This window comes from Zalophus californianus, chromosome X (assembly GCF_009762305.2).
Source record: "Zalophus californianus isolate mZalCal1 chromosome X, mZalCal1.pri.v2, whole genome shotgun sequence".
Lineage (NCBI taxonomy): Eukaryota > Metazoa > Chordata > Mammalia > Carnivora > Otariidae > Zalophus > Zalophus californianus.
Window position 1 is genome coordinate 834065 of NC_045612.1, and position 24896 is coordinate 858960.

Below are 24896 nucleotides of genomic sequence, written 5' to 3' on the forward strand. Positions count from 1 at the left end.
ATGAGACAGACCATTGCTGTGGGTGTCTCAAAGACTTCTGTGGCTAACAAGGTCACAAAGTCTGATCAAAAAGTTAAACGAATGTAATCCCTAATATCTGCCACCTCAGTCTTAATCAGTGGTGGAAGAACTATCTCGATTGGCCATGTAAGTTTAGTAGTAAAGGACTGGTTAATGATAACAATGCATCATAAATCCTTTGGAAGAAGAGAGCGTTTTATGGGCCATTTGTTATTTTGTGTGTCACAATTTTACGCTATTTATTTTAAAAATCAGTACTTTTTAATGGAAACAACTTGACTGAAGATTATCCCAGAGCTTGTGAACTTGAAAAACATTTAGGTTAGTTTCTGTCTTTTCAAAAATTTTAGATTGCCCAATCCTTATAAGTGCTTGCCTTCAAACCAACTAAATAAAGCATTTTTACAAATTAATTTTAGCAATACTATCCAGATGTAGAAAAACTTGTCACATTTACATTTATATAGATATATGGACACACAGAAACACAAAGATCTTACAACTTTTCTTTTTACTAATATTAATGGAGAGGACATTTAGACTTAATTTCCAAATACCTCCCTCTGTCCCTTTTTCTTCCTTCTGATGAGATACTTCTCCCTAAAGTTTTCATGTCAAAAGATGGCTCTCAGGTCCTAAAGAAGATGGAAATAGAAAATTTACATCACAGAGGTGCCTGGGTGGCTCAGTTGGTGAAGTGTCTGCCTTGGCTCAGGTCATGATCCCAGGGTCCTGGGATTGAGCCCCACATCTGGCTCCTTGCTCAGCGGGGAGCCTGCATCTCCATCTCCCTCTGCTGCTCCCCCTGTTTGTGCTCTCTCTCTCTCTCTCTCTCTCTCTCTGACAAATAAATAGATAAAATCTTTTAAAAAAATAAAATTTACAACCCAAAGGCACAGATTAAGTGCAGGATAATTCTGTTTCCAGTGTCCTGATCTTTTCAAGCATTTGAGAGGAATCAGCAGAGGTTTGGAGGATTGGCAAAAAGGGCAAGTAATCTTTGAACTTCTAGAACCATACCTTTGACCCTGCAGAGATTTGCAAAGCAAAAACAGTTGTCTCCAATTCCCCCAAAGAACTGGTTTCTAGGCTTGGCTTTGCCACCTTGCTAAGTATCTGCAATTTCTGGTACTATAGTTCTTATACTTAAAACAAGCTGGCTTGCTCAACTCTCTGGATACAAAGGATCCCATTTGTTTAGCTAGGCCTTTGAGTTTCTCAGAGCCAAACTAATACCTAAGCTCTTTGGCTTCTGAGATACTTTCTTTGTGACAGCATTTACCTCATATGCAACAGTAACTGTGGAAACAGAACGTGGACACCAGCAGTACCCAGCAAACTAGGGACTGGGGACAGGATTAAACCTAAAAGAATGGAGACTGCAGACTGATTCCAAACAAATAGAGAATTGCAGCTGCCACCAGCAGTTCCCAATGTGGACTCTGGGGAATAATTCCAAACAAATGGGGAATTGCAGACTAAACCATCAGGAATTCCCAACATGGAATCCAGGGACAAAACCGAAGACTGTAGTTTAAATGTTACTGCAGACTGGCCATTAGAAGGCCTTTGTGCACCTCTGGCAATTCCCCGCATGGACTAAACCAGGAGACTCCATTAATAGAGACAGCAGATTAGAACTGAGGAAAGGACTAAACCAGCAAAAGACTGCAAACTGGAAATGGAGAAGGGATTCCAACTTGAAATTGTGGACTGGACCAAGGGCTGAAGACTGGCTCTTCCTTAGAGCCTCCTGTCAGTCTAGACTGACCCATTAACCCTGGATTGGAAAGCCAGTTAGATCGGGAGCTTGGAAAACAAAAAGCGGAAATCAACTGAGGAACTGACCAATGACCCTTGGAAACAGCAAGAAAGACAGTGAACTTAAAAGGGTTCATGGGGTGCCACACCTGTGCTTCTTGTTGCTTCTGAATGCCATCAGAGGTTCACTTTGGATCCCATTGCTGCCACCAAATCTGTTAAAAAACAAAATTAAACCAAATAAATCAGTTTATTAAGTGATTATGAATCAGGCAACATCCTATCTATCAAGTAGAGAGATGCTCCGAGTGGTACAAAATGGAAGTGGTACAAAAAGGGTTTTTCTAGGCAGGAGGGTGGGGCAAGAAGGTTATTAGCACAAGAAAAGGGTCATTTCAGCCCAGGACCTCTTCTATTTGGGGAGAAGGGAACAGTAGGATTTTTATCATGCAGATGACCTCACTAGTGCTGATCTGGAAATCTCAGACTGACTGTTAAAAGGTCACATTCCTGGGATTGGTTGAGACTGTGAGCCTTGATTTGCTGTTGGGGGTGGGGGACAAATGACTCCAACTTGAGGTTTTGAAACAAAACAAAATACAACTAGATGCTGTTTCCAAGGTACACATCTAAAACATGAGTATAAAAGGCTGAAAGTAAAAGGATGGAAAATGGCATGCCTTGCAAATATTAACCAAAAGAAAGGTAGTGGGTCTTCTGCTTCTGGGTAGAGAATAGGTCATGGCAGGCTAACAGTCCTGCTGCAACAACTATAAAAACTAGATAAACTTTAAAAATCTGTATTTTAAAAATCTTTGGAGAGCTGTGGAGCCATAAGAATTAGATGCACTAAAATTTAAGTGGGAGAGGGCGCCTGGGTGGCTCAGTTGGTTAAGCGACTGCCTTCGGCTCAGGTCATGATCCTGGAGTCCCGGGATCGAGTCCCGCATCGGGCTCCCTGCTTAGCAGGGAGTCTGCTTCTCCCTCTGACCCTTTTCCCTCTCGTGCTTTCTATCTCTCATTCTCTCTCTCTCTCTCTCTCAAACAAATAAATAAAATCTTTAAAAAAAAAAATTTAAGTGGGAGAGGACCACCTAGTTGCAGTGATGATCATTAGTTTTCTTTCTTGGTGGGCTTTGCTGAAATGCCTTAAGTGTTGAGGGACCAAAGACTTTCTAAGCTCTCAATCAAAAGTCTAAGAGGGCCATGCCTGGAAACAGGGATAATTAATATTTTAAAGAAAATAGAGGAAAGATAGACAATACTTGATGTGGGACCACGAGCGAATGGTCAAGAAATAATTCTTGAGATGTTTTCAGTGTAAAAACATGCATTTTCTATAACATGAAGCTGGTGGTTATATGCTTAGGCTTAAGGGGGTGGGGATGTGCAGGGAGTATTAGATCATAAATGTCTTCTTCAAATTTCTACTTGTAAAACTGTCACAAGATTTCTCTTGTGCTTATCATTCAGCTCAATATTAACTATTGGAGAGATGTACAGGCAGTCATGAGACCGTTTAAGAATGTAGCAAGCAGCACATATTTGATCTTTATTGGAACTATGCAGGCTATAGGTCAGCCTTCTGGGCCAAAGGTGAACATTTTTCTGCTTCTGTCCCTCATCATACTGATAAGAAGATGGAGAATTACAGTTGGAAATTGGAATCTATTTTTTAAAACTCAAATTCATTCTAAAATATTGGAAAATACAACATCTAAAATTAAAAACTCATTGGATGAATATAATTTCAGGCTAAACACTGCAAAAGACAGGATTAGGGTCAAGCAAATATATCCAAACTGAAGCATAGGAAGGAAAAAAATGAAAAGAACAGAGTAGAGTATAAGAGACAGGTGAGAGAAACACTCCAATTTTCCAAAACTGATGAACCATGTCAAGTCACAGATTCAATGAGCTAAGTATACCCAAAGCATATTAAATACAAAGAAAATTGCATGTAGGCAAATAATCAAACAAGAAAACTAAGGATAAAGAGAAAATATTAAAAACCAGAGGGAAAAATATACATTGCCTCCATAGGAACAACAAGATTGATAGCCAACTTTTCAATCAAACTACTAAAACAACACTGTCCAATAGAACTTTCTGTGATGATGGATATGTTGTAGATCTTCACTAATATGGTAACTACTAGTCATATGTGGCCATGGAGTACTTGAAATGTAGCTAGTGTGATTGAAGAATTGAATTTTAATTGTATTAAATTTAATTAGTTTAAATAGTCACACATAGCTGGCGGCTACCCATTTGACAGCACAATACTAGAAGATAACAGAATGATATCTTTAAAATGAAAAATACTGAAAGAAAAATGCTAACCTAGAATTCTAAACCCAGAGAAAACATTTGAAAATGAAGTTGAAATAAAGATGTTTTTAGAAAAACAAAAGCTGAGAGACTTTGACACAATAGACTGGTGCTAAAAAGTGCTAGGACATTTTAATATCCATATGGAAGAACATTAAATTGGATCCCTAACTTAGACCATACAAAAAAACCCACTCACATTGGGCTATAAATCTAAATGTAAGCATAAAACTATAAATCTCAGAAAGAAAAATAAGAGACTATCTTAATAGCCTCAGGGTAGGGAGAGAATTGACATAGAAAAAGCACTAACCATGAAGGATTTTCTGATAAATTTCACTACATTAAAATTATGAACTATGCTCATCAAAATATAAAAAAAAGAATGAAAAGATTATCCACAGAATGTGAGATATTTGCAGCACAAAAGGCCAACAAGGACTCATATCAAGACTGTATAGAGGGGGCACCTGGCTGGTTCAGTTGGTTAAGCGTCTGCCGTCGGCTCAGGTCATGATCCCAGGGTCCTGGGATCGAGCCCCACATCATTGGGCTCCCTGCTCAATGGGGAGCCTGCTTCTCCCTCTACTTGTGTTCCCTCTCTTATTTTGTCTCTGTCAAATAAATAAAAACCTTTAAAAAAAAAAAAAAAGACTGTATAGAGTACTCCTTTGATTCAATAAGAAAAAAAAGATTAGCCAATAGAAAAATTGGCAAAAACAACAACAACATCAACTTGGATAGGCATTCCAAAAACAGGGAATTCAAATAACTAGTATTCACAAGAAAAGATGCTCAACCTCATTATTAATCAGGGAAATGTGACATAAAACCACAGAGACCCTGCTGTGCAACCACTAGAACGGCCAAAAGTGTAAAAAACACAGTATCGAGTGCCTGTAAAGATTTGGAGTAAATGGAAAATGGCACAGCCACTTTGGAAAACAGCATGGTAGTAGCTACCAAAGCTGAACGTATGTATACTCAGCAACTCCACTCCTAGATATGTGCCCCACAGAAATGCACATATACATTCACCAAAAGATGTGTATAAGACGGTTCATAGCTGGGGAGAAAAAAGAAGATTCATAGCAGGAACAGGACTATGTTTAAGCACCAAAAATTAGAAATGACTCGAATGTTCATAATTTTGGTATATTCACACAGTGGAATACAAACTGTAGCTGCACACAACTATGTAGATGAATTTCACAACCATAATGTTGAGTGAAAGAAGCCAGAAACAAAAGAATGTATACAATATGGTTCTATTTACATACTTAAAAAACAGGCAAAACTAAACTGTATTCTTCAGGGAAGTGTACATAGTGGTAAAATTATGAAGAAAAGCAAAGAAATAATTATAAACATCATAATGGGGGTTACCTTTAGTGGGGAGGATGTATGTCATTGGAAAGGTACAGACAGTGAGCCTTCTGTGTTGCTGGTAATGTTCTTGATCTGGATGGTGGTTACACTTTTATACCAAAAACACTTATATTTTGTGTACTTTATAATTTTAGTTCACAATTTTAAAAGATTTTTAAAAAGATTTTATTTATGGGGCACCTGGGTGGCTCAGTCGTTAAGCGTCTGCCTTCGGCTCAAGTCATGATCCCAGGGTCCTGGGATCGAGCCCCACATCGGGCTCCCTGCTCGGTGGGAAGCCTGCTTCTCCCTCTCCCACTTCCCCTGCTTGTGTTCTCTCTCTCACTGTGTCTCTCTCTGTCAAATAAAAATCTTTTAGATTTTATTTATTTATTTGACAGATAGTGAGAGAGACCACAAGCAAGGGGAGTGTCAGGGAGAAGGAGAAACACACTCCCCATGAGCAAGGAGCCCAAAGCAGGGCTCAATCCCAGGACCCTGGGATCATGACCTGAGCCGAAGGCAGATGCTTAATCGACTGAGCACCCAGGCACCCCTTAACAGATTTTCTAAATTTTTTTAAGTTTGTTTGTTTATTTATGTCATCTCTACACCTAACGTGGGGCTTGAACTTATAACCCTGAGATCAAGAATCACAGGTTCTACTGACTGAGCCAGCCAGGTGCCCCCAGATGTTTTTTTAAGTAAAGAAAAGTAGTCCAAGGATTGAACCCTGGGGCTGTCTTATATTGAGAATATGTTTATGACTCCTACGTACATTTAACATTCAACAAATATTTTTTGACCACCTACTATGTGCCAGACACTTGTTCCAGCTGCTGGGAATACAGCAGTGGACAAAACAGACAAAACCCCTGCTTTCATGGAACTTACATCCTAGCGAAGCCTGGAGAAAGAGTATGTCAGGAAGATGGGGTGGTTAACTATGCAAAATGTTGCTTAGTTGTCCAATAAGATGAGGACATAACAAAATTGATTATCAGCTTTAATAAGCCACTCACATGATTTGGATAGTGTCTCAATATGGATGATCTTCATCTAGATCTCTTTTGTGAGCTCTCAACCTCTGTATTTGCCAGTTTAATTTACATAGCTGTCCCATGTGTTTAAAAACTGTATACCCCCACCTACTTCCCCAGGGTTGCCTATCTCAGTGAGTTGCATCACCATCCATCCACTTGCCCAAATCAGAAACCTGGAAGTACCTTTAATTCTTCTTTCTCCCTTCTCTGCTCTAATTCATCATCAGTTCTATGACAAGTGTCTCACATACAGGGAGGGCAAGAATGTGAGGTGTTTCTGGTCCATGAAGATATTGCTTTTCCTCTGCTTTTTTTTTCCCAGGGCTCAAGGTGTGGATGTCCCTCAGTTCAAGAAGGTGGTTTTCCAGGAATTTACTGATGGATCCTTTACTCAGCCCTTATACCGTGGAGAACTAAACAAACACTTGGGACTCTTGGGGCCATATATAAGAGCAGAAGTTGAAGACAATATCATGGTGAGTTGAGGACAGTGAAGTTATAAGAAAATTAATCCTACGTATATATTTTTGTTTCTGATTATAAAAATAATGTATTCTTACTTTTGAAGAATTTTAAAGTATAGAAAATAAAGAAGTTGAAAAATAATCCCATAACTACCATTTTGGTGTATGTTCTCTTTGTCCTATGTATTCTTCTCTTTATGTGTTCAAAATTATACAGTGTGTAATTTTACCTCTTCTTTTTTTTAAATATTTATTTATTTATATTAGAGAGGGAGAGAGAATCCCAATGCAAGGCTGAATCCCACGACCCTGAGATCACAACCTGAGCCGAAACCAATTGTCAGAGGCTTAACTGACTGTGCCACCCAGGCACCCTTCTAACTCTTCTTTCTTGACTAAATATCATATTGTAAATATTTCTTATGTCATTAGAAAGACTTTCTAAATATCTTTTTTTAATGATGGCATAATAGTCTATTTATGTGAATTTATGGTATACTTAGCCATTTACTTTGAACAACCTTTTAAAAAGTTTGTTATGTTTTCACTAGTTCGATAATGCTGGAATCACAACCCTTTTCCTATAGGATAAAATTCCAGAAGTTCAATGTACATGAACATTTTAAGACTTTCTCTAATGAATTATCTGTTAATGTCCTTTGCACATTTGACCTTTTGAGGGAGTACTTTTCTTATCAATTTATATTACTTTATATGCTATATATTTTTCCAAGTTTGTCATCTTTTAATTTTATTTATAGTGGTTTTTTGAAATAAAACAGGTTTCAATTATTGGTAGTAACCCATAAATCTTTCCTTTATGACACGCACCTTTTATGTTTATAAAAATCCTTCCCTATAGAAAGATTTTTTTTCTTAAAATCACTTATACTTTCTTCAACTTTATTTTACAGTTTAATTGCTTAACATTTAACCTTTTAATCCCTAAATAATTCCTGTAGACTAGAAGTGATTTTGGTGCATTGTGTTAGCCAAAAATGAAAGTAGTTTTATTCTTTTCCAAAAATAGTCATCCATTGGCCCAATTGATTATTTACATTAAGGATATAGAAGGATCTAAAATTATGGAATTGTGAGCAATTCTTTTTCTGTTTTGGTTCTTATTTTAGTTTACATATGTCCTATGAAACACGTATAATTTTTTGAAATCTGAAGTCTTTTTTAAAGATCATATGCTTCTTCTTTGCCGATTCGGATGCCTTTTATTTCTTTTTGTTGTCTGATTGCTGAGGTTAGGACTTCTAGTACTATGTTGAACAGCAGTGGTGATAGTGGACATCCCTGCCGTGTTCCTGACCTTAGGGGGAAGCTCTCAGAAAAATGAAGGGGGGGAAATCGGAGGAGGAGACGAACCATGAGAGACTATGGACTCTGAGAAACAAACTGAGGGTTCTGGAGGGGAGGGGGGTGGGGGAATGGGTTAGCCCAGTGATGGGTTATTAAGGAGGACACGTACTGCATGGAGCACTGGGTGTTACATGCAAACAATGAATCATGGCACAACACATAAAAAACTAACGATGTAGTGTATGGTGATTAACATAACATAATAAAATAAAAATAAATAAATAAAGATCATACGCATTCATCCTGGAATTGTCATAAGAACCATATGTGTTAAATCTTGGGCTTATGCTCTCTTAAAACCCCTGGGGTGATATTTTCCCTTTTACTTTTTAATTGCTTTTAAGTATTTAGGAATTTTCTCTTTTGCAACTTTGAGTTCATGCTTTAAATAGAGTTCAAAAATTCCTCAGTTTCCTCCATAGATAGACCCTTAGGTTTGGTCCTGACAACACCCGTCCTCTGTACCACTTCCTTTGGGTATTAAGAACTTGGATAGGGCACCTGGGTGGCTCAGTCGTTAAGCGTCTGCCTTCAGCTCAGGTCATGATCCCAGGGTCCTGGGATCGAGCCCCGCATCGGGCTCCCTGCTCAGCGGGCAGCCTGCTTCTCCCTCTCCCTCTGCCTGCTTGTGTTCCCTCTCTCAATTTCTCTCTGTCAAATAAATAAATAAAATCTTTAAAAAAAAAGAACTTGGATAAACTCAAAAATAGGCATTACTATTAGGGATGTGAACCCTAAGCCAAGGACTTTATATGATCCTAAAACATGATACTCGAATTCTTTTTTAAATTTTGTATTTACTTTTTCTCTGCAGGTAACTTTCAAAAACCAGGCCTCTCGTCCCTACTCCTTCTATTCTAGCCTTATTTCTTACGAGGAAGATCAGAGGCAAGGAGCAGAACCTAGAAGAAAGTTTGTCAACCCTAATGAAACCAAAATTTACTTTTGGACAGTGCAACATCATATGGCACCCACGAAAGACGAGTTTGACTGCAAAGCCTGGGCTTATTTTTCTGATGTTGATTTGGTAAGCAGGTGTACATTGCACTGGCCACTTACTGGTTTAAAAGAAATGGACTTCATGCTATCTGCTAAGAATTTTGCTATTGTAAGCTTAATGGGAAGCTTTCAATAGGAGAGGTGCCATCATTTTTGCGTTTGAGAACTATCACTCTGGAATCTACTAAACAGGAAGGATTGTACTATGGGAAGATAAGGAGTGGGTTAGAAATCTACACTGGTTCATAGGTGAGGGACCTTATATTCATAGGATTGATGTCTTCTCTCTCAGGAAAAAGATGTGCACTCAGGCTTGATTGGACCCCTTCTGATCTGCCGCAGCAACACACTGAATCCTGCTCACGGGAGACAAGTGACAGTGCAGGAATTTGCTCTGTTTTTCACTATTTTTGATGAGACTAAGAGCTGGTACTTCACTGAAAACCTGGAAAGGAACTGCAGAGCTCCCTGCAATATCCAGAAGGAGGATCCCACTCTTAAAGAAAATTACCGCTTCCATGGTAATATAGCCCACTCCCAATTATTACTCAGTGTGGAATGCAGCATGCACTACAACAGAGGAGCCTGGAGCCTGAGGCTTGCACAGTGTATGAATTGAGCTTATATGTATGGGAATGGAATCCTCATAGGAATCAATATTTTTTACTGGAGTAGAGGAAAAGAAACTTCTGTAACAGATTTCAACAGCCTTTTCTGTGTTCTCCTCCAGCAATCAATGGCTATGTGATGGATACACTACCTGGCTTAGTAATGGCTCAGGATCAAAAGATTCGATGGTATCTGCTCAGCATGGGCAGCAATGAAAACATCCATTCTATTCATTTCAGTGGACATGTGTTCACTGTACGGAAAAAAGAGGAATATAAAATGGCAGTCTACAACCTCTATCCAGGTATGAGCTAATTTGTGCTCTTTTTTTCTACCTACTGTACTTGAGTGCTTACTTTAATTGGTCTAGGCACTGGGGAAGCAATCCATGAACAAAGCAGACAAAGTCCCTGATCTCAGGTAACTTACTTTTTCAAGTAACTTTACCCTACAGAGACATAATAAATAAATTAGTCAATAAACATGATAATTTCAGATACAGATAATGTGCTATAAAGGAAATAGAACAGAAAAAAATGGATAATTAATGTTGTAGCACTTGCCTGGGAAAAGGGGATTTTCCCCCATCTCAAATCCCACACAGAGGTAGTAGTTATCCAGAGTGATTTGTTTATGTCTGTAACCACTATATTGATTAAGCACTACTCACAATATTGATCAAAACACAGCTTTATTTTAGCTTTCCATTGTCCCTTTAAAACAGGTTTAATAGTGGGAGCAAACTTCCCCTGTTCCTGTGTAAAAATTCCAATAAGTTCAGTGACTTTTCTGCTCACTCTTAAGTAATAAACACCATGCAGTCACTTTACATCACAAATATAGTTCAAATCCAGAATTGCAATGTCCACTCCCAAGATGTCTACACTGGGAAAGGGAGGTGTGGTTGAGTCCTCTCTTCCTGTACCTGGCTGCTGCTTTGGTAAATGATAGGACAGTTCTTATCTACTTGCAACTGGCACCTTTATTCTAGGTGGTCACTTGTGACTCATTCCTCAGCTTCTTGCTGCTGGGGTTACTTTAGCCCTGAAGGCAGCCCTGGTGGACTAGGTCCACGAGGACCTCACCCTGACTTCCTTTTCCCAGGGAGTTCACATCTGGTCAATGGGGAAAACAAAAACAAAAACAAAACAAAACAAAAAAAAAAAACGCTTTGGCTCTGAAAAACCCTGAGGGTGCAGTGGCTTTCTCCTGTCTCCCCCACCAAAGCATGCCACCACCCTGTCTCTCCCATTCCCCAGGGGTCGGGGCTGTCAGAATTCAATCCCCAGTACCTCCAAACTGGAGGGGTCACATAGCAAGCATTTTGGCTTTGAGGGGTCCAACAGTGGAAGAACTGACTTAAGTAGATTTCCTTTGATGTTCTGCATAAACCAGTGTATCTCATGCTTTTTCAGTAAAATGAAATAATTTTTGTTGCTTTTGTTTTTGATAAGGTGTTTTTGAGACTGTGGAAATGCTACCATCCAAAGTTGGAATTTGGCGGATAGAATGCCTTATTGGTGAACACCTACAAGCTGGGATGAGCACTTTTTTTCTGGTGTACAGCAAAAGTAAGTAGCACTGTGGGCAGAGGCTCCCTGCCTACTCAGCCTATTTCTAAACGGCTTTCCTCCTTCCTAGGATGGCTGCTTTTATCAAGAAATAAATACAAACTCATAGTCACTAGCAAATCTACAATGAATATTGCTGGTAGAAATCAGCAGAGTCCTCAGAGAAGGGCAGATATGTTTGAAGCTTTGAACACTTTGAACCTGAAGCTCTAAATGTTTAACAAACCAGTGCTAAAAAGTAGCTTCATTCTCACAACTTTGTGAAGCTCCAAGATCTCCAAGAGCAAAATTTGAAACTGAATTTTGGTTCAGTTACCAAAGATAACTTACAAATATGGCTTGGAAGAGTTCAAGAGTTAACCCTAAACAAGTAAGAGAACCAGAGTTCCTCAGCTGCAGAATGTGGAAGGTTCTAGCACCTACCGATTAGAGTAAATTAAGTGACGTAGATAGTACAGTAAAATATTTAGTACAGTTCTCGGCAAATAGTAAACAATAAAAAATATTGACCATTTGTTGGTGTTCTCCCATTTTCATTGGCTTGCATTTGTGAAGCTCAGTTTATGTACTCTGCTAGCTATCAGGCGCCTCTCCTTTGATTTCAGAGTGTCAGACTCCACTGGGAATGGCTTCTGGACGCATTCGAGATTTTCAGATTACAGCTTCAGGACAATATGGTAAATACCATTATTTTGTCTCCAAAAACTGGGCTGATTATATCTTTTTTTATTTCTGTTGGAGAGATTTAGATAACCTATCCATCTCCATGCTTCTATTAATTTTACTCTGTAAGTGCCTCTTAAATCCATTTTCTCTTCTCTGATTCCTACTGTTCAAGCTACTATCATTTCTCATTACCACCTCCTTAAATGTCCTACCTGCATTCCCTAGTGCTCCCCTTGAGTCCATTGTCTTCAGTGTGGCAGGAAGCTACACTTTTCTATGAGCAGTGATAGTAAAGCTTGAATATGATCTATTGACAGTTCTCAAATATTGTTTTAGAGCAACAGTGAGCAAACTATGGCCTACAGGCCAAATCTAGCCCACCGCCTGTTTTTATATAGCCTTCAAACTAAGAATTATTTTTCTAGTTTTAAATGGGCAGAAAAAGAAGAAGAATGTCTCATGACATGTGAAAATTATGTGAAATTCAAATTTCAGTGTCTGTAAATAAAATCTTTTTTTTTAAATATTTTTTTTTATTTATTTATTTGAGAGAGAGAGAGAATGAGAGAGAGAGAGCACATGAGATGGGGGGAGGGTCAGAGGGAGAAGCAGACTCCCTGCCGAGCAGGGAGCCCGATGCGGGACTCGATCCAGGGACTCCAGGATCATGACCTGAGCCGAAGGCAGTCGCCCAAACAACTGAGCCACCCAGGCACCCTGTAAATAAAATCTTATATTGACACATACAGCTCTACAACAACAGTTAAGTAGCTGAAACCAGATGATCTGCAAAGCCTAAATTATTTACTATCTGGCCATTTACAGAAAAAGGTTGGTCAGCCCCTGTTTTAGAAGGAACAAAATGCCCTTTTAAAACAAGGCCTGATGGGACACCTGGATGACTCAGTTAAGGATCTGCCTTCAGCTCAGGTCATGATCTCGGGGTCCTGGGATTGAGCCCCATGTCGCAGGGAGTCTACTTCTCCCTCTGCCCCTCCCCCCTGCTCATGTGAGCTCTCTCTCTCAAATAAATAAAATCTTTAAAAAAAGAAAACAAGGCTTGAGAGTTATATGCCAAAATAGTATTATTTTTCTCTAGGCAAAAGGATGATTTTTTTTTACTTTCATTTTTACTTATGTTTTATTTTTCATTTTCTAACTTTTCTACAAGGAACATACATTGTGTAATGAAGAAACAATGATAGCATTTTGTAGTACTGGTAACACATTCTAGTATCACCTAATTAGAGGTGCTAACAATAAATGAAATTATTAAATTTAGAAAATAAAATATTATGCTTTATGCCTTTATCTTCTCTACACCTAGGCTTAGCCTTTCTCAAGAGAGCAATTTTAGGGGCACCTGGATGGCCCAGTCTGTTAACTGACTCTTGATTTCGGCTCAGATCATGATCTCAGGGTCCTGGGATGGAGCGCCTGTGAGTCAGGTTCCCTGCTCAGCAGGGAGTCTGCTTGTCCCTCTCCTTCTGCCCCTCCCCCCCACCCCGCCCCCACTCATGTGCTCCCTCTCTCTCTCTCAAATAAATAAATAAATAAAATCTTAAAAGAAGAGAGCAATTTTATTCCTAAGTGTCTAGGAGCAACACAGCTGAATCTAATCTCTCTCCTTTCTTGGGCAAAGGACAGTGGGCCCCAAAGCTGGCCAGACTTCATTATTCCGGATCAATCAATGCCTGGAGCACCAAGGATCCCTTTTCCTGGATCAAGGTTAGAAAGTGCATCACATTCAATCACAACATGTATTCCTCTTGCAAGCTCAAAAGTCATTTTTATCAAACTCCAGGTAACTGACAGGGAAAGAACTGAAGAATAGAATAGCTTCTGATTTGTACAAAAATAGTCAAGAATGAAGAATAGAATATTTGGGAATAGAATTGAGTATGCTGATTTGTTTGTTAGTCCAATCTGGTAAACTAACTTGGAGCCAGTGACTGAAACAGTGTCTTTAGGGTTACTCAACTTCTTTTTAAATGACTAAATCTTTCAAATTTTCTCACTTTCCCATTTCCTCTAGAGCAGCGCTGTCCAGTAGAAATGTAATCGAACCACAAATGCAAACCACATGTGTAATTTTATATTTCCTAGTAGCCACATTTAAAAAGAAACGTGAAATTCATTTTAATGATATATTTCATCCAACATACCCAAAGATTTTATCAAGTGAACATGGGGTCATTCAGGGCTCTGGCCCCTCTAAGGGCATACATATGGGGACTTGTGGGTCCCTTCCATGCTTCATGAGAGCTGAGGGTAGTGTAAAAGTGCCAGCTCAGCCTCTCGGCCTAACTGCGAGAGTTGTTCCCTCTAGAGCCCGAATGTGCCTCCCACCTCTGGTACTTACAGCCCGAAGAGGAGTACTGCACACATGCCTTACCACCTATGTTCCCCATCTCTGTCCACTTTTCATTGTGCACCAGCTTTCTTTCCTCTTCTGAGTTGACCAGAGACATTCCCCTACGTATTTTCCTCTTTTGCAAGATTGCATCTACTCTTCTATTTTCTCTTGAGGTTAAAATAATAAATAGGAATCAGGGAAAGATAAACCAATGTCCCATCAGCTCACCTTATTTGGTTTGTTTTGTAGGCACTGCCAGTTATGACTCAATTTGAACTGACTGTTCATGAATTCCTAAGTATTTTTGTTTCTTTGTGAAGCTGCCAAACCATATTTTCTGACCTTGTATTTCTCTGGTTTTCACTTTCAACCTTAACATGTGTCCCTGGGTAGTGGACACTGTCATCTACTTGGGTGCCCTGCATCTGTCATTCCATTTATTTATTTATTGTGATAGCATTGTCATTTCCATTTGGGGAATTCTATCTCCTTCACTGGATACAACCTAATGAGACTAGTAAATAGAGTGCCTTTTCCATGCCTAGCCAAAGAACCTGAGTAATACACCCTGTTAAGTTTCCACTTACTAGATTTGGCCCATTGTTCCAGCTTATCCAACTTCTGTCTCCCAAAGAATTTCTTAGTCTTCCCAGTTTCACAGAATTTACTGCTTGATCAGTAAACGTTTTTATACTTTAGCAAATTCATGATCAAAATATTGAAGTAGACAGGGCTTCCTTACTGTGTGCTTTAAACAAGCCCAAGCTATCAAATCCTTACCACACTGTTATTATCATCCTCATTTCAGATAAGAAAGCTAAAGCGAAGCAAGTAACTTGCCGTAAGTCATACAGCCAATAAGTGGCTGAGCCAAACTTCAAACTGTGATAGTTGGGCTCCAGAGGCCTAATTTGTAATCATTATACTATACTGTTTCTAGAATGCTCCCTTTAGGTTGATAATCATCTATTAACTACCACAGTTTGCTTTTGGTAATTGAACCAGTTACAAATCCACCTAGTTGTATTATCACCCAATCTGTATTAAATCACCTCATCCTCAGGGTGTTTTTTTACCATCTGTTCTACTAAAGCCCAGGTATACATTTTCTTGATCTGGTAACTTTATAAATACCCCAGAGAAATAAAGAATTATGGTGACTTAACAAAAAAAGAAAGAAAGAAATGGTTCTGGGGAGCCAGGGAGGCAATCAGAGATGTCTAGCTGCAATGTTTGTATTTGTACACTGAGTGACTCATTACTGCTTTGCTTACTTCCTTGAGAGATCTGTCTTGTCACAGTCAAATACATGGCTGGATACACAGGTGAAAATGTTGACTCTGTAATTGCCAAATTCCTCCAAGTTTCCAATTATAATATAGACAAGGCACAACAAGAAGATGAAGTAGATAAGATTGGCAGTTTGCCAAGAATTCATCAGTTACAGAATGTAGGTGAAAAAGGTGGCTGGCCAGACTTTATTAAAACTGCTAGGGGCGCCTGGGTGGCTCAGTCGTTAAGCGTCTGCCTTCGGCTCAGGTCATGATCCCAGGGTCCGGGATCGAGCCCCGCATCCGGCTCCCCGCTCAGTAGGGAGCCTGCTTCTCCCTCTCCCACTCCCCCTGCTGGTGTTCCCTCTCTGGGCTCCCAGCTCAGCGGGGAATCTGCTTCTCCCTCTCCACTCCCCCTGCTTGTGTTCACTGTCTCGCTGTCTCTCTGTCAAATAAATAAATAAAATCTTTAAAAAAATATTTAAAAAAAAAACTGTTAGAAAGTGCAATAGTCAGTGGCCCAAAAAAGAGCTCTCATATACTACATGAAGAAATAGTATAAGTCATTTCAACAAAAGTCGTAATTTTTGCACCTGGTACTTTCAGTTGTTTATGCCACAATACCAAGAGGAAAAATGTAGTATCTTCATTTGGGAGTATCATGTAATCTGGGCCAAGATAGTGCTGTAGCTTCTGAAGACCTTGCCACTCTCTGTCCTGTTACCCTGCTTCTTTTTCTCCTGTCCTTATCACTACTTGATGCTGTATATAAATAAAAACATATATATGATATGTAGTCTGTTTTTCCAAGTCAAATGTAAGTTCCATTAAGGCAGGGCTTTTTTTTTTCTCCCTTCTTCACTGCTCTATTCCCAGTACGTAGAGCAGTGCTTAGCACATAACAAGTACTCAAAATATATTCTTTGAATGGATGGATGGATGGATGGATGGATGGGAGGAACTTACTGAGACAGTCATTAAGCTCAAGTGTTATTACCAATCCAATTTGGGTGCACCAGGCATCTGTGACAAGTTAAGTTTGACTTGCTTGTTAGGGCAGTAACTGATGCCAAAATTCCCATACTAGATACTGCCTTGTAATGCTTTCGTGGTCCATGCTGTCTTTAAGAACCAATCATTTCGTGGGGATGGGGAAAGAAAAACAAATTCCTTACCACTCTACCATTATTCACTCATTCATTCCAAAACATTTGCTGTGCATCAGTATTGTACCAGATGCCATGTTAAATACTGGGGCTAGAAAAAATATAAAAGCTAATAACATTTATTAGGTGTTTAGTATGTGTCCGGCACTGAACTCAGCACATTACGTGTATTAACCCTTTAATCCTTTGCTATAAACACCATTGTCATTTCCATTTTACTGATAAATTGAGACACAGAGAGGTTAGGTGATTCAAACAGGTTCACTGCCTTAAGGATCTCAGTGTAACAAGGAAGGCAGATAAGGAAAGAAAGCTTTATAATATAGTACAATAATATGCTCTAATGAAGTTGTATACAAAGTGAAGTAGATGCATAGAGAAAGTATTAAATTTGGGTGAGTCAGGAAAGGCTAACCAGGAGAAATAGTTTCTGAACTAACACTTGAAGGAGGGACAACAGTTTATAGTGCTGACAGTGATGTTGGGAGGGGGACTGGCCTGGGGAGAGCAGAGGAAATTGGTTTTGACTAGGCTGAGGCTGAGGTGTAGGCAAAGCACTAGGTTATGTGGGTCCATATGTGCAGCACATTGATTTGAAAGTGGTCTGGTTTGTTGGAAGTAGCCTGGGAACCCACCACTAAGCACCTTTCCTTTTTGTTCCTGTCATTTATCTCACTGTTTCACACAAATCCAAGGTACTACTGAGCATATCTGTATTGATGTAGATCCTTCTTAAGCCAATAATTAATTTCAGAAGGCCGTACCTACATTTAAAATAAAGTGTTGTTTCAATTGGTAGGTGGATCTATTGGCACCAATGATTATTCACAGCATCATGACCCAGGGTGCCCGTCAGAAGTTCTCCAGCCTCTACATCTCTCAGTTTATCATCATGTATAGTCTTGATGGAAAGAAGTGGCAGAGTTATCGAGGGAATTCCACTGGGACCTTAATGGTATGTAATTACTTCTTTCAAGAGAGTGCATGAATCTTTTAAAGAGCTTTTGACAAAGATTTCATATATGGAACAAACACTCCTAGCTTCTACAAACTTAATTCCAAAAAAGATTTTTCAACTTATGGGCAAAAGAGTGATTATGGACATATGAGTAAAAAGTAGTAGCATCAAAGATCTCATAGATAATAGAAATGAAGAGATGTTCTGTTGACAGAAATATGTGATTAGGATTGAGTGGATTGATAACATTATGGGTTTGCTTATGGATATTTTCAGTTTGAGATGATAGCAGGGCAATCAGGTTGAATGTCCAGCAGGCAGGAGATTAAAACTTGAGTTTAGGAAAAAAAAAAAAAAACTTGAGTTTAGGGGGGCAAAACCATGAATGGACGTGATTTGTGTCTTCCACATAGAGGAATGGGTGAAACCTTGGGAAATGATCACAAGACCCTAAATTAAACAGGCTTGAAACCTTAGTATCATTGTCTACTCTTCCCTTATTTTCATGCCTCCTGATGAATTGGTCCACAAATCCAGCAATTCTTTCTCATATCTCTTCTGTTTCATTTATACTGCTGTTACTATTGCCTTCATTCCTAACTAGTCATCTCCTGTATCTATTCTCTTCTCTAATAAAAGCTGCACATCATTTTTGTGATAATCATTTTATCAGCCCCCTGCTAAACCTTTCAGTCTCCCTTTTTTCTTTAGAATAAAGTTCAAAGTCCTCAAATGGCCCTGGGCAAGATAACTCCTGTTTTCCCCTTTAGATCCATGGTTCTACTTCTCTACCCTGCTTCTTGTTCTGTGAGCCTGACCTGTGTGGAATACATCAACAAGCTACCTTATCCTCTAGCTTTTGGGAGCACTGGCAAGAGAGCAGAGGAAGGAAGGAAAGTAAGACTAAAACATTTATTCTTGGGGCACCTGGCTGGCTCAGTTGGTAGAGCATGGAACTCTTGATCTCGGGGCTGTGAGTTCAAGCCCCACGTTGGGGGTAGAGTTCACTTAAAAAAAAAAAAAAAATATATATATATATATATATATATATATAAAAGATATTTATTCTCCTGGTACCCTCCTTGTAGAGGATTTGGCTGTATCTCTCCACTGAAGGTCACTGCTCCCTTCAGAGTGGCTTTCTCTCTCTGGTCCAGTTACTATCACTGAGTACCAAACCACCCCAAAACTTAATGTCATAAAAACAACCATTCTGTTTTGTTCACTGATTCTATGGGTCAGGACTTTTAGCACAGTAGAGATAGTTAGCTGTGCTCTGCTCAGCTGGGGGCTGGAATCATCTGGAAGCATCTTCACTTGCATGTCTGGTAGTTGGTGCTGACTAACCTAGCTAAGACAGCAGCTGGGGCTGTTGACTGAAGCAACTCTATATGGCCTTCCATGAGATCTAAGCTTCTCAGACCATGGCAGTTTCACACATCCACCAAGATTCAAGGAAAAGGGACATAAACCCTACTTCTCAGTGGGAGGAAAGTAAGGAATTTGTGGTCATTTTTATAAACCACTATAAGAATCTACCTAATTTTCTCCTTTAAGATTCTGCTCCCACTCCTACTTCCACCAGGCCTAGGGATGACAATACCCTGCCCCCAACTACCTACCTAGTACCTTTATTAAACTTTTCTCAAATTATTATAATTTGAGTGTTCCTTGTTTCTTGTTCAAACTCAGTCTTATACAGTAATTAATGCCAGAATTAGCCCTAAGAAACATACCCTCAAAATGGAATTCTAGGATTAGATGGAATTCTAAGATTGGATGTTGGGTAATCCACGATATGTGCTGGTATCACAATTTCTCAGATTATCTATCACCAGTGATACTATGGGATGCGTTACAGATGGTGAGAAGGACATTGGGAGACTCAATTGACAGGGGCATTTAGTCACTATAGCAAAAACTGTAGCATCAGCTGATTGTAGAGTGGCCTGTCAACCTCTTATAGCCCTTCTTTTTATGGCATACATAGGGAAAAATAAATTACATGTTATGAATATACACAAGAACACCCATGAACATACATGGAGAATCAGGACACATCCATGGAGCTCTAAAAGGAGTCTTCCATATCCTGTGCTTGTAGACAAATACTTAGACTTGAGACCAAGTCTAAGGTCCGAGCATATGAATTGCAGACGTGGAGTGACAATTAAATGGTCCACCCCATCAGCTCTGTTATGCTAAGGTAAGGGTACCGGTGGAAAAAAGTGGAACTCTGAGACCTGGGATGGGTACATTTACACAGACATGGATGAGGCTGAGACCTGCCAAGCTCCAAGTCCCCCCGAATCTCCTTGCCTGAGGAGGCAGCCTTTCCCAAGTCTCTGAGGCAGTCATCTTTTCTCTGCATAAAAGTCTTTCAGTGACTACACCTGGAATAGTTGCCTCACGAGGCAGTGTCTAGTCTCCTCAGGGCCCGTTTGGCAGATGAGTCATGGCGAAATGACAGATATCACAAATGTTAGTCAGGTGGTGATAACAAAAACTTTGCAATTCTAGAGGTGGTATCTTCTCTGGAGCAAATTAACACAGCACTAGGCACCGGATATGGATGGAACAACTGACCTAGAAACTGCTTTTTCCTTCATTCCCATTGATAAGCAAAGTCAGAATAGATTTGCATTTACAAGGTGGGAACAAGAGTATTCACTTTACTATTCATGTCTGAGGACAGTGCCAGCTCCCTTGTTCTTTGTTGTACTATAGACCCAAGGGACTCCAAACATCTTGACATCTCACAGAATACCGTACTGGTCCATTATATTGATAACATTATGCTGGCAGGTCCTGGTAAACAGGAAATAGCAGTCACCCTGAATGCTTTTGTGATTAATATGCATAAATACACAGAGAGACACTATATAGACATATATATAAAACAAAGAAGCCTATCTTTTCTTGACTTTACTGTGAATGGATCCCATATTTCACTGTTTAATGTTCACTGTTTCAAACAAACACTTTTTATCACATTTACAAAGTTTCTTTCTACTTCTGTTTTATTTAGAATGGCTGCAGAGTTTCGTCAAATGTTGTTTCAGCATCTTTGGTATGATCACACTCAGTAGTGTGCTGGTGAATGTTAAACAGCTGGTGCTGCAGCAAATGGGGGCCGCGGTGGGGGGAGGTGTGGTGGTTTCCATGATGTAAAGACTCCCATCAGACCTGATTTCAAGCTGCTGATGTAATGTCATTGAATTCAGAGGTAGATAGAATTTTTCTATCTATACTAATCAGTAAAATTGGTTTACCTTTTTCAGGATCTCTATTTATGAGGTTTTGGCATGAGAGTTATATTAAACTTGAAAATAAAGTAGAAAAGCTTCCATCTTTTCCCATTACCTTATTGATCTAGAATAGCTTCATTAATGTAGTAATCATGTGTTTAATCAAAGTTAGGTGGGAATGCCACTGAGCTTTGTGCCTTACTTAGTGCTAAATGCTTGGCTATCTTTTCCATTCCTTATCTGAGTACTGTTATTCTCATTTTCCATTACCCGTAGCTAATTGCTGTGAATGTATACATTCGAGTTCTGTCTCCTTGCATATGCCATAGAACCACATCTACATACACACATATTTCTCTCTTTACCAGAGTGGGTGTTTGTCTATTCTATTGGATTTTCAAAGAATCAACTCTTGGTCTTAAAATCAAACATAGATTTGAAGTTGTTTTTGTTTTTTTTTAATAATTTATTTTATTGAAAGTCTAGTAATTTATTTTTACAGATTTTATTTATTTATTCATGAGAGACAGAGAGAGAGAGAGGCAGAGGGAGAAGCAGGCTCCCAAGGAGCAGGGAGCCTGATGCGGGACTCGATCCCAGGACCCTGGGATCATGACCTGAGCCGAAGGCAGACGCTTAACCATCTGAGCCACCCAGACGCCCTGAAGTTGTTTGTTTTTTAAAGATTTTATTTATTTATTTTTTTTAGAGAGATTGAGAGCATGAGCAGGAAGGAGAGGGAGAGAGACTCTAAAGCACACTTGTGCTGAGTGCTGAGCACAGAGCGCTGATTGGGTCTTGATCCCGCAACCCCGAGATCATGACCTGAGCCGAAACCAAGAGTCAGGTGCTTAACTGATTGAGACACCCAGGTGCCCCTGAAGTTGTTTTCTAATTCATTAATTTCTGTTCAAAACTTTAAAAATTCTCTTTTACTTTCTTTTGGTTTTATTTTTTGTTTCCTAGAACCTGGAGTTGAATGACCAGTTGATTTATTTTCAGTCTTTCTCATTCAATATGATGAAAGAGTTATTAATTACTCTCATGAAGGTCATTCATCTGACAGCTACTGAGTAACTACTATGTTCTAGGTTCTAGTAAAGGGATGGGTAAGCTAGAGCCCATCTATAGGTTTGGACCACCACCTGCTTTTGTGTGGACTATGAGTTAAGAATGATTTTTACAGGTTTAAAGTTGCAAAACAAAGATTATGCAATAGAGATCACTTGTGGCCTGAAAAGACTAAAATATTTCCATCTGGTCCCTTACAGAGAGTTTGCAGACTGCTGGTCTAGTGTAATGGCAGTAGAGATGCCAAGGCAGTTACCATTAACCAGAACCCTTCCATCCCAGAGTGTGCCTAATGTGGAGATTTCATTCTTAGTCATCATCCTCCAGTGTAGTGATTCTCAAATGTTTTTATATATTTATTTCATTCACATACAAAATATTTTTCATCAGCAATATTTCTCATCACAGATGTCCCACGTAAAGAGGGAGAGGGGAACCTTAAGGACCACTGCTTCACTGCCACCATTCTCAATAGTTTATAATAATGCAAATGTTAACTTTGATTTATCAATGAACATTTCAGTGATGTGGCTCTTTCTCCCTGGTTTTCAGGTTAAAAAGAGAACTATTTTTAATGTCCTTTAAAAATATTTATTTTTGGTCACGTTAGAAATCAGCGTTGTTTTGACATTAAGTTGATAATTACCAAGTGATTTTGTCAAAGTCTGTGAAAATCGCTGAAATCTGGCCTTGGCCCAGGTATCTATGCTATGAAGTTTCTGAGGGAGATATATAAATGAGCCAATGGCAAATGAAAAACAACCTTGATGTTTTCTAAGATTATACTGGTATACCCAACACCAAGATCTCTGGTAATCCCTCCCCCCGACACCCCTCCACAACCCCCCCACTTCCTCAATGCAAGGAATTTAGACCAGGCCTAAGGAGGCTTTTCCTTAAGCCCAAATCCAAATACTATCACAGTCACATATCATAACTCCTAAACATTCTTGTCGTAATGATGTGGTTTGAAGTGTGGTTCGGTAGCCAATGGCCAAGAAAGAATTCTTGAGACTTCGTCAGTGCAAAAAAGGGTGGTTTTATTATAGCACAGGGACAGGACCTGTGGGCAAAAAGAGCTGCACTGGGGTTGTGAGGAGTGACTGATTATATAAAATTTTCTATCCTGTGGAGGGGAGGGTGACATTAGGGTCCCAGGAAATTGAGTCTATAGGTTTCTGGAGGTCTAGCTATTGATAAGATTACTTTTTTTCGTTTTTTTTTTTTTTTAAAGATTTTATTTATTTATTCATGAGAGACAGAGAGAGAGAGAGAGAGAGGCAGAGGGAGAAGCAGGCTCCCAAGGAGCAGGGAGCCCGATGCGGGACTCGATCCCAGGACCCCAGGATCATGACCTGAGCCGAAGGCAGACGCCCAACCATCTGAGCCACCCAGGCGCCCCTCGTTTTTTATTTTAAATATTTTATTTATTTGGAGGGAGAGAAAGAGAGAGCGCATGTGCACAATCGGGGGCGTGGCAGGTAGAGGAGAGGAAGAAGCAGGCTCCCCGAGAAGCAGAGAGCCCGGAAGTGGGGCTTGATCCCAAGGCCCTGGGATCATGACCTGAGCCAAAGACAGACGCTTCACCAACTGAGCCATCCAGGTGCCCCAAGATTGCTTTTTTTCTTATAAGTCATTAAGACAGTTGCAAAACTGATGGGAGATTCATGTCATGCATGACTGTGATCTCTATCAATTAACCATTTGTTTTTCCTCTTCCTTTGCTCTTGGGCAGCCAGGAGTGCCTGAGGAATGTCACACCTTTCCCACCTGGTCATGGTGGGGGTGGTGGTTGCAGGGTATTACCTGTGCTTTGCCCTCAGCATGCCTTTTGCTCCCTCATCAATAGGACAGTAAGGCAGCTGGCCAGGCCTGTAACCCAGGTTGAGAGAAGTATACTAAGAAAAGCAAAACCACAAAGGACCATGCACGCTAACCACTTTTTTTTAATTCCAGTATAATTAATGTACAGTGTTATATTAGTTTCGGGTGTACACTATAGTGATTCAACACTTCTATACATTACTCAGGGCTCATCACAATAAGTGCACTCTTAATCCCCTTCACCTATTTTACCCATCCCCCCACCGACCTCCCTTCTGGTAACCATCAGTTTTTCTCTAGAGAGTATGATTTTTTGTCTCTTTGTTTTCTTTCATCCTGTTTCTTAAACTCCACATGAGTAAAATCATATGCTATTTGTCTTTCTCTGACTTATTAGCATTATATAGCCTTATACCTTCTATATCCATCCATGTTGCAAATGGCAAGATTTCATTCTTTTTTATGGCTCAGAAATATTCCAATTTGTGTGTGTTCTTTATCCATTCATCTATGGATGGACACTTGGGCTGCTTCCATAATTTGGCTATTGTAAATAATGCTGCAATAAACATAGGGGTGCAGATATCTCTTTGAATTAGTTTTCATTTTCTTTGGGTAAATATCCAGTAGTGGAATTACTTGATCATATGGTAATTCTATTTTTAATTTTTTGAGGAACCTCCATACTGTTTTCCACAGCAGCTACACCAGCTTGCATTCCCACCAACACTGCACAAGGGTACCTTTTTCTCCACATCCTTGCCAACACTTGTTTCCTGTGTTTTTTATTTTAGCCTTTCT

General features: G+C 39.6%; 1 protein-coding gene across 8 annotated transcripts in view; it reads left to right on the forward strand.

The window, feature by feature from the left end:
* The window catches only part of F8 (coagulation factor VIII), a 138120-nt gene that overhangs the window by 91372 nt on the left and 21852 nt on the right, over positions 1 to 24896 (forward strand). For 6 of the 8 annotated variants that reach the window (XM_027608366.2, XM_027608365.2, XM_027608364.2 and 3 more), the window contains 8 exons: positions 6847 to 7000; positions 9171 to 9383; positions 9648 to 9876; positions 10086 to 10268; positions 11419 to 11535; positions 12141 to 12212; positions 13844 to 13929; positions 17794 to 17949. In XM_027608366.2, the coding sequence (XP_027464167.1) occupies positions 6847 to 7000; positions 9171 to 9383; positions 9648 to 9876; positions 10086 to 10268; positions 11419 to 11535; positions 12141 to 12212; positions 13844 to 13929; positions 17794 to 17949 (1210 nt within the window). Of the gene's footprint in view, positions 1 to 6846; positions 7001 to 9170; positions 9384 to 9647; positions 9877 to 10085; positions 10269 to 11418; positions 11536 to 12140; positions 12213 to 13843; positions 13930 to 17793; positions 17950 to 18722; positions 18850 to 20980; positions 21457 to 24896 lie in introns of those variants that run through there. The other 2 variants (XM_027608370.1, XM_027608371.1) reach the window with 2 other exon arrangements.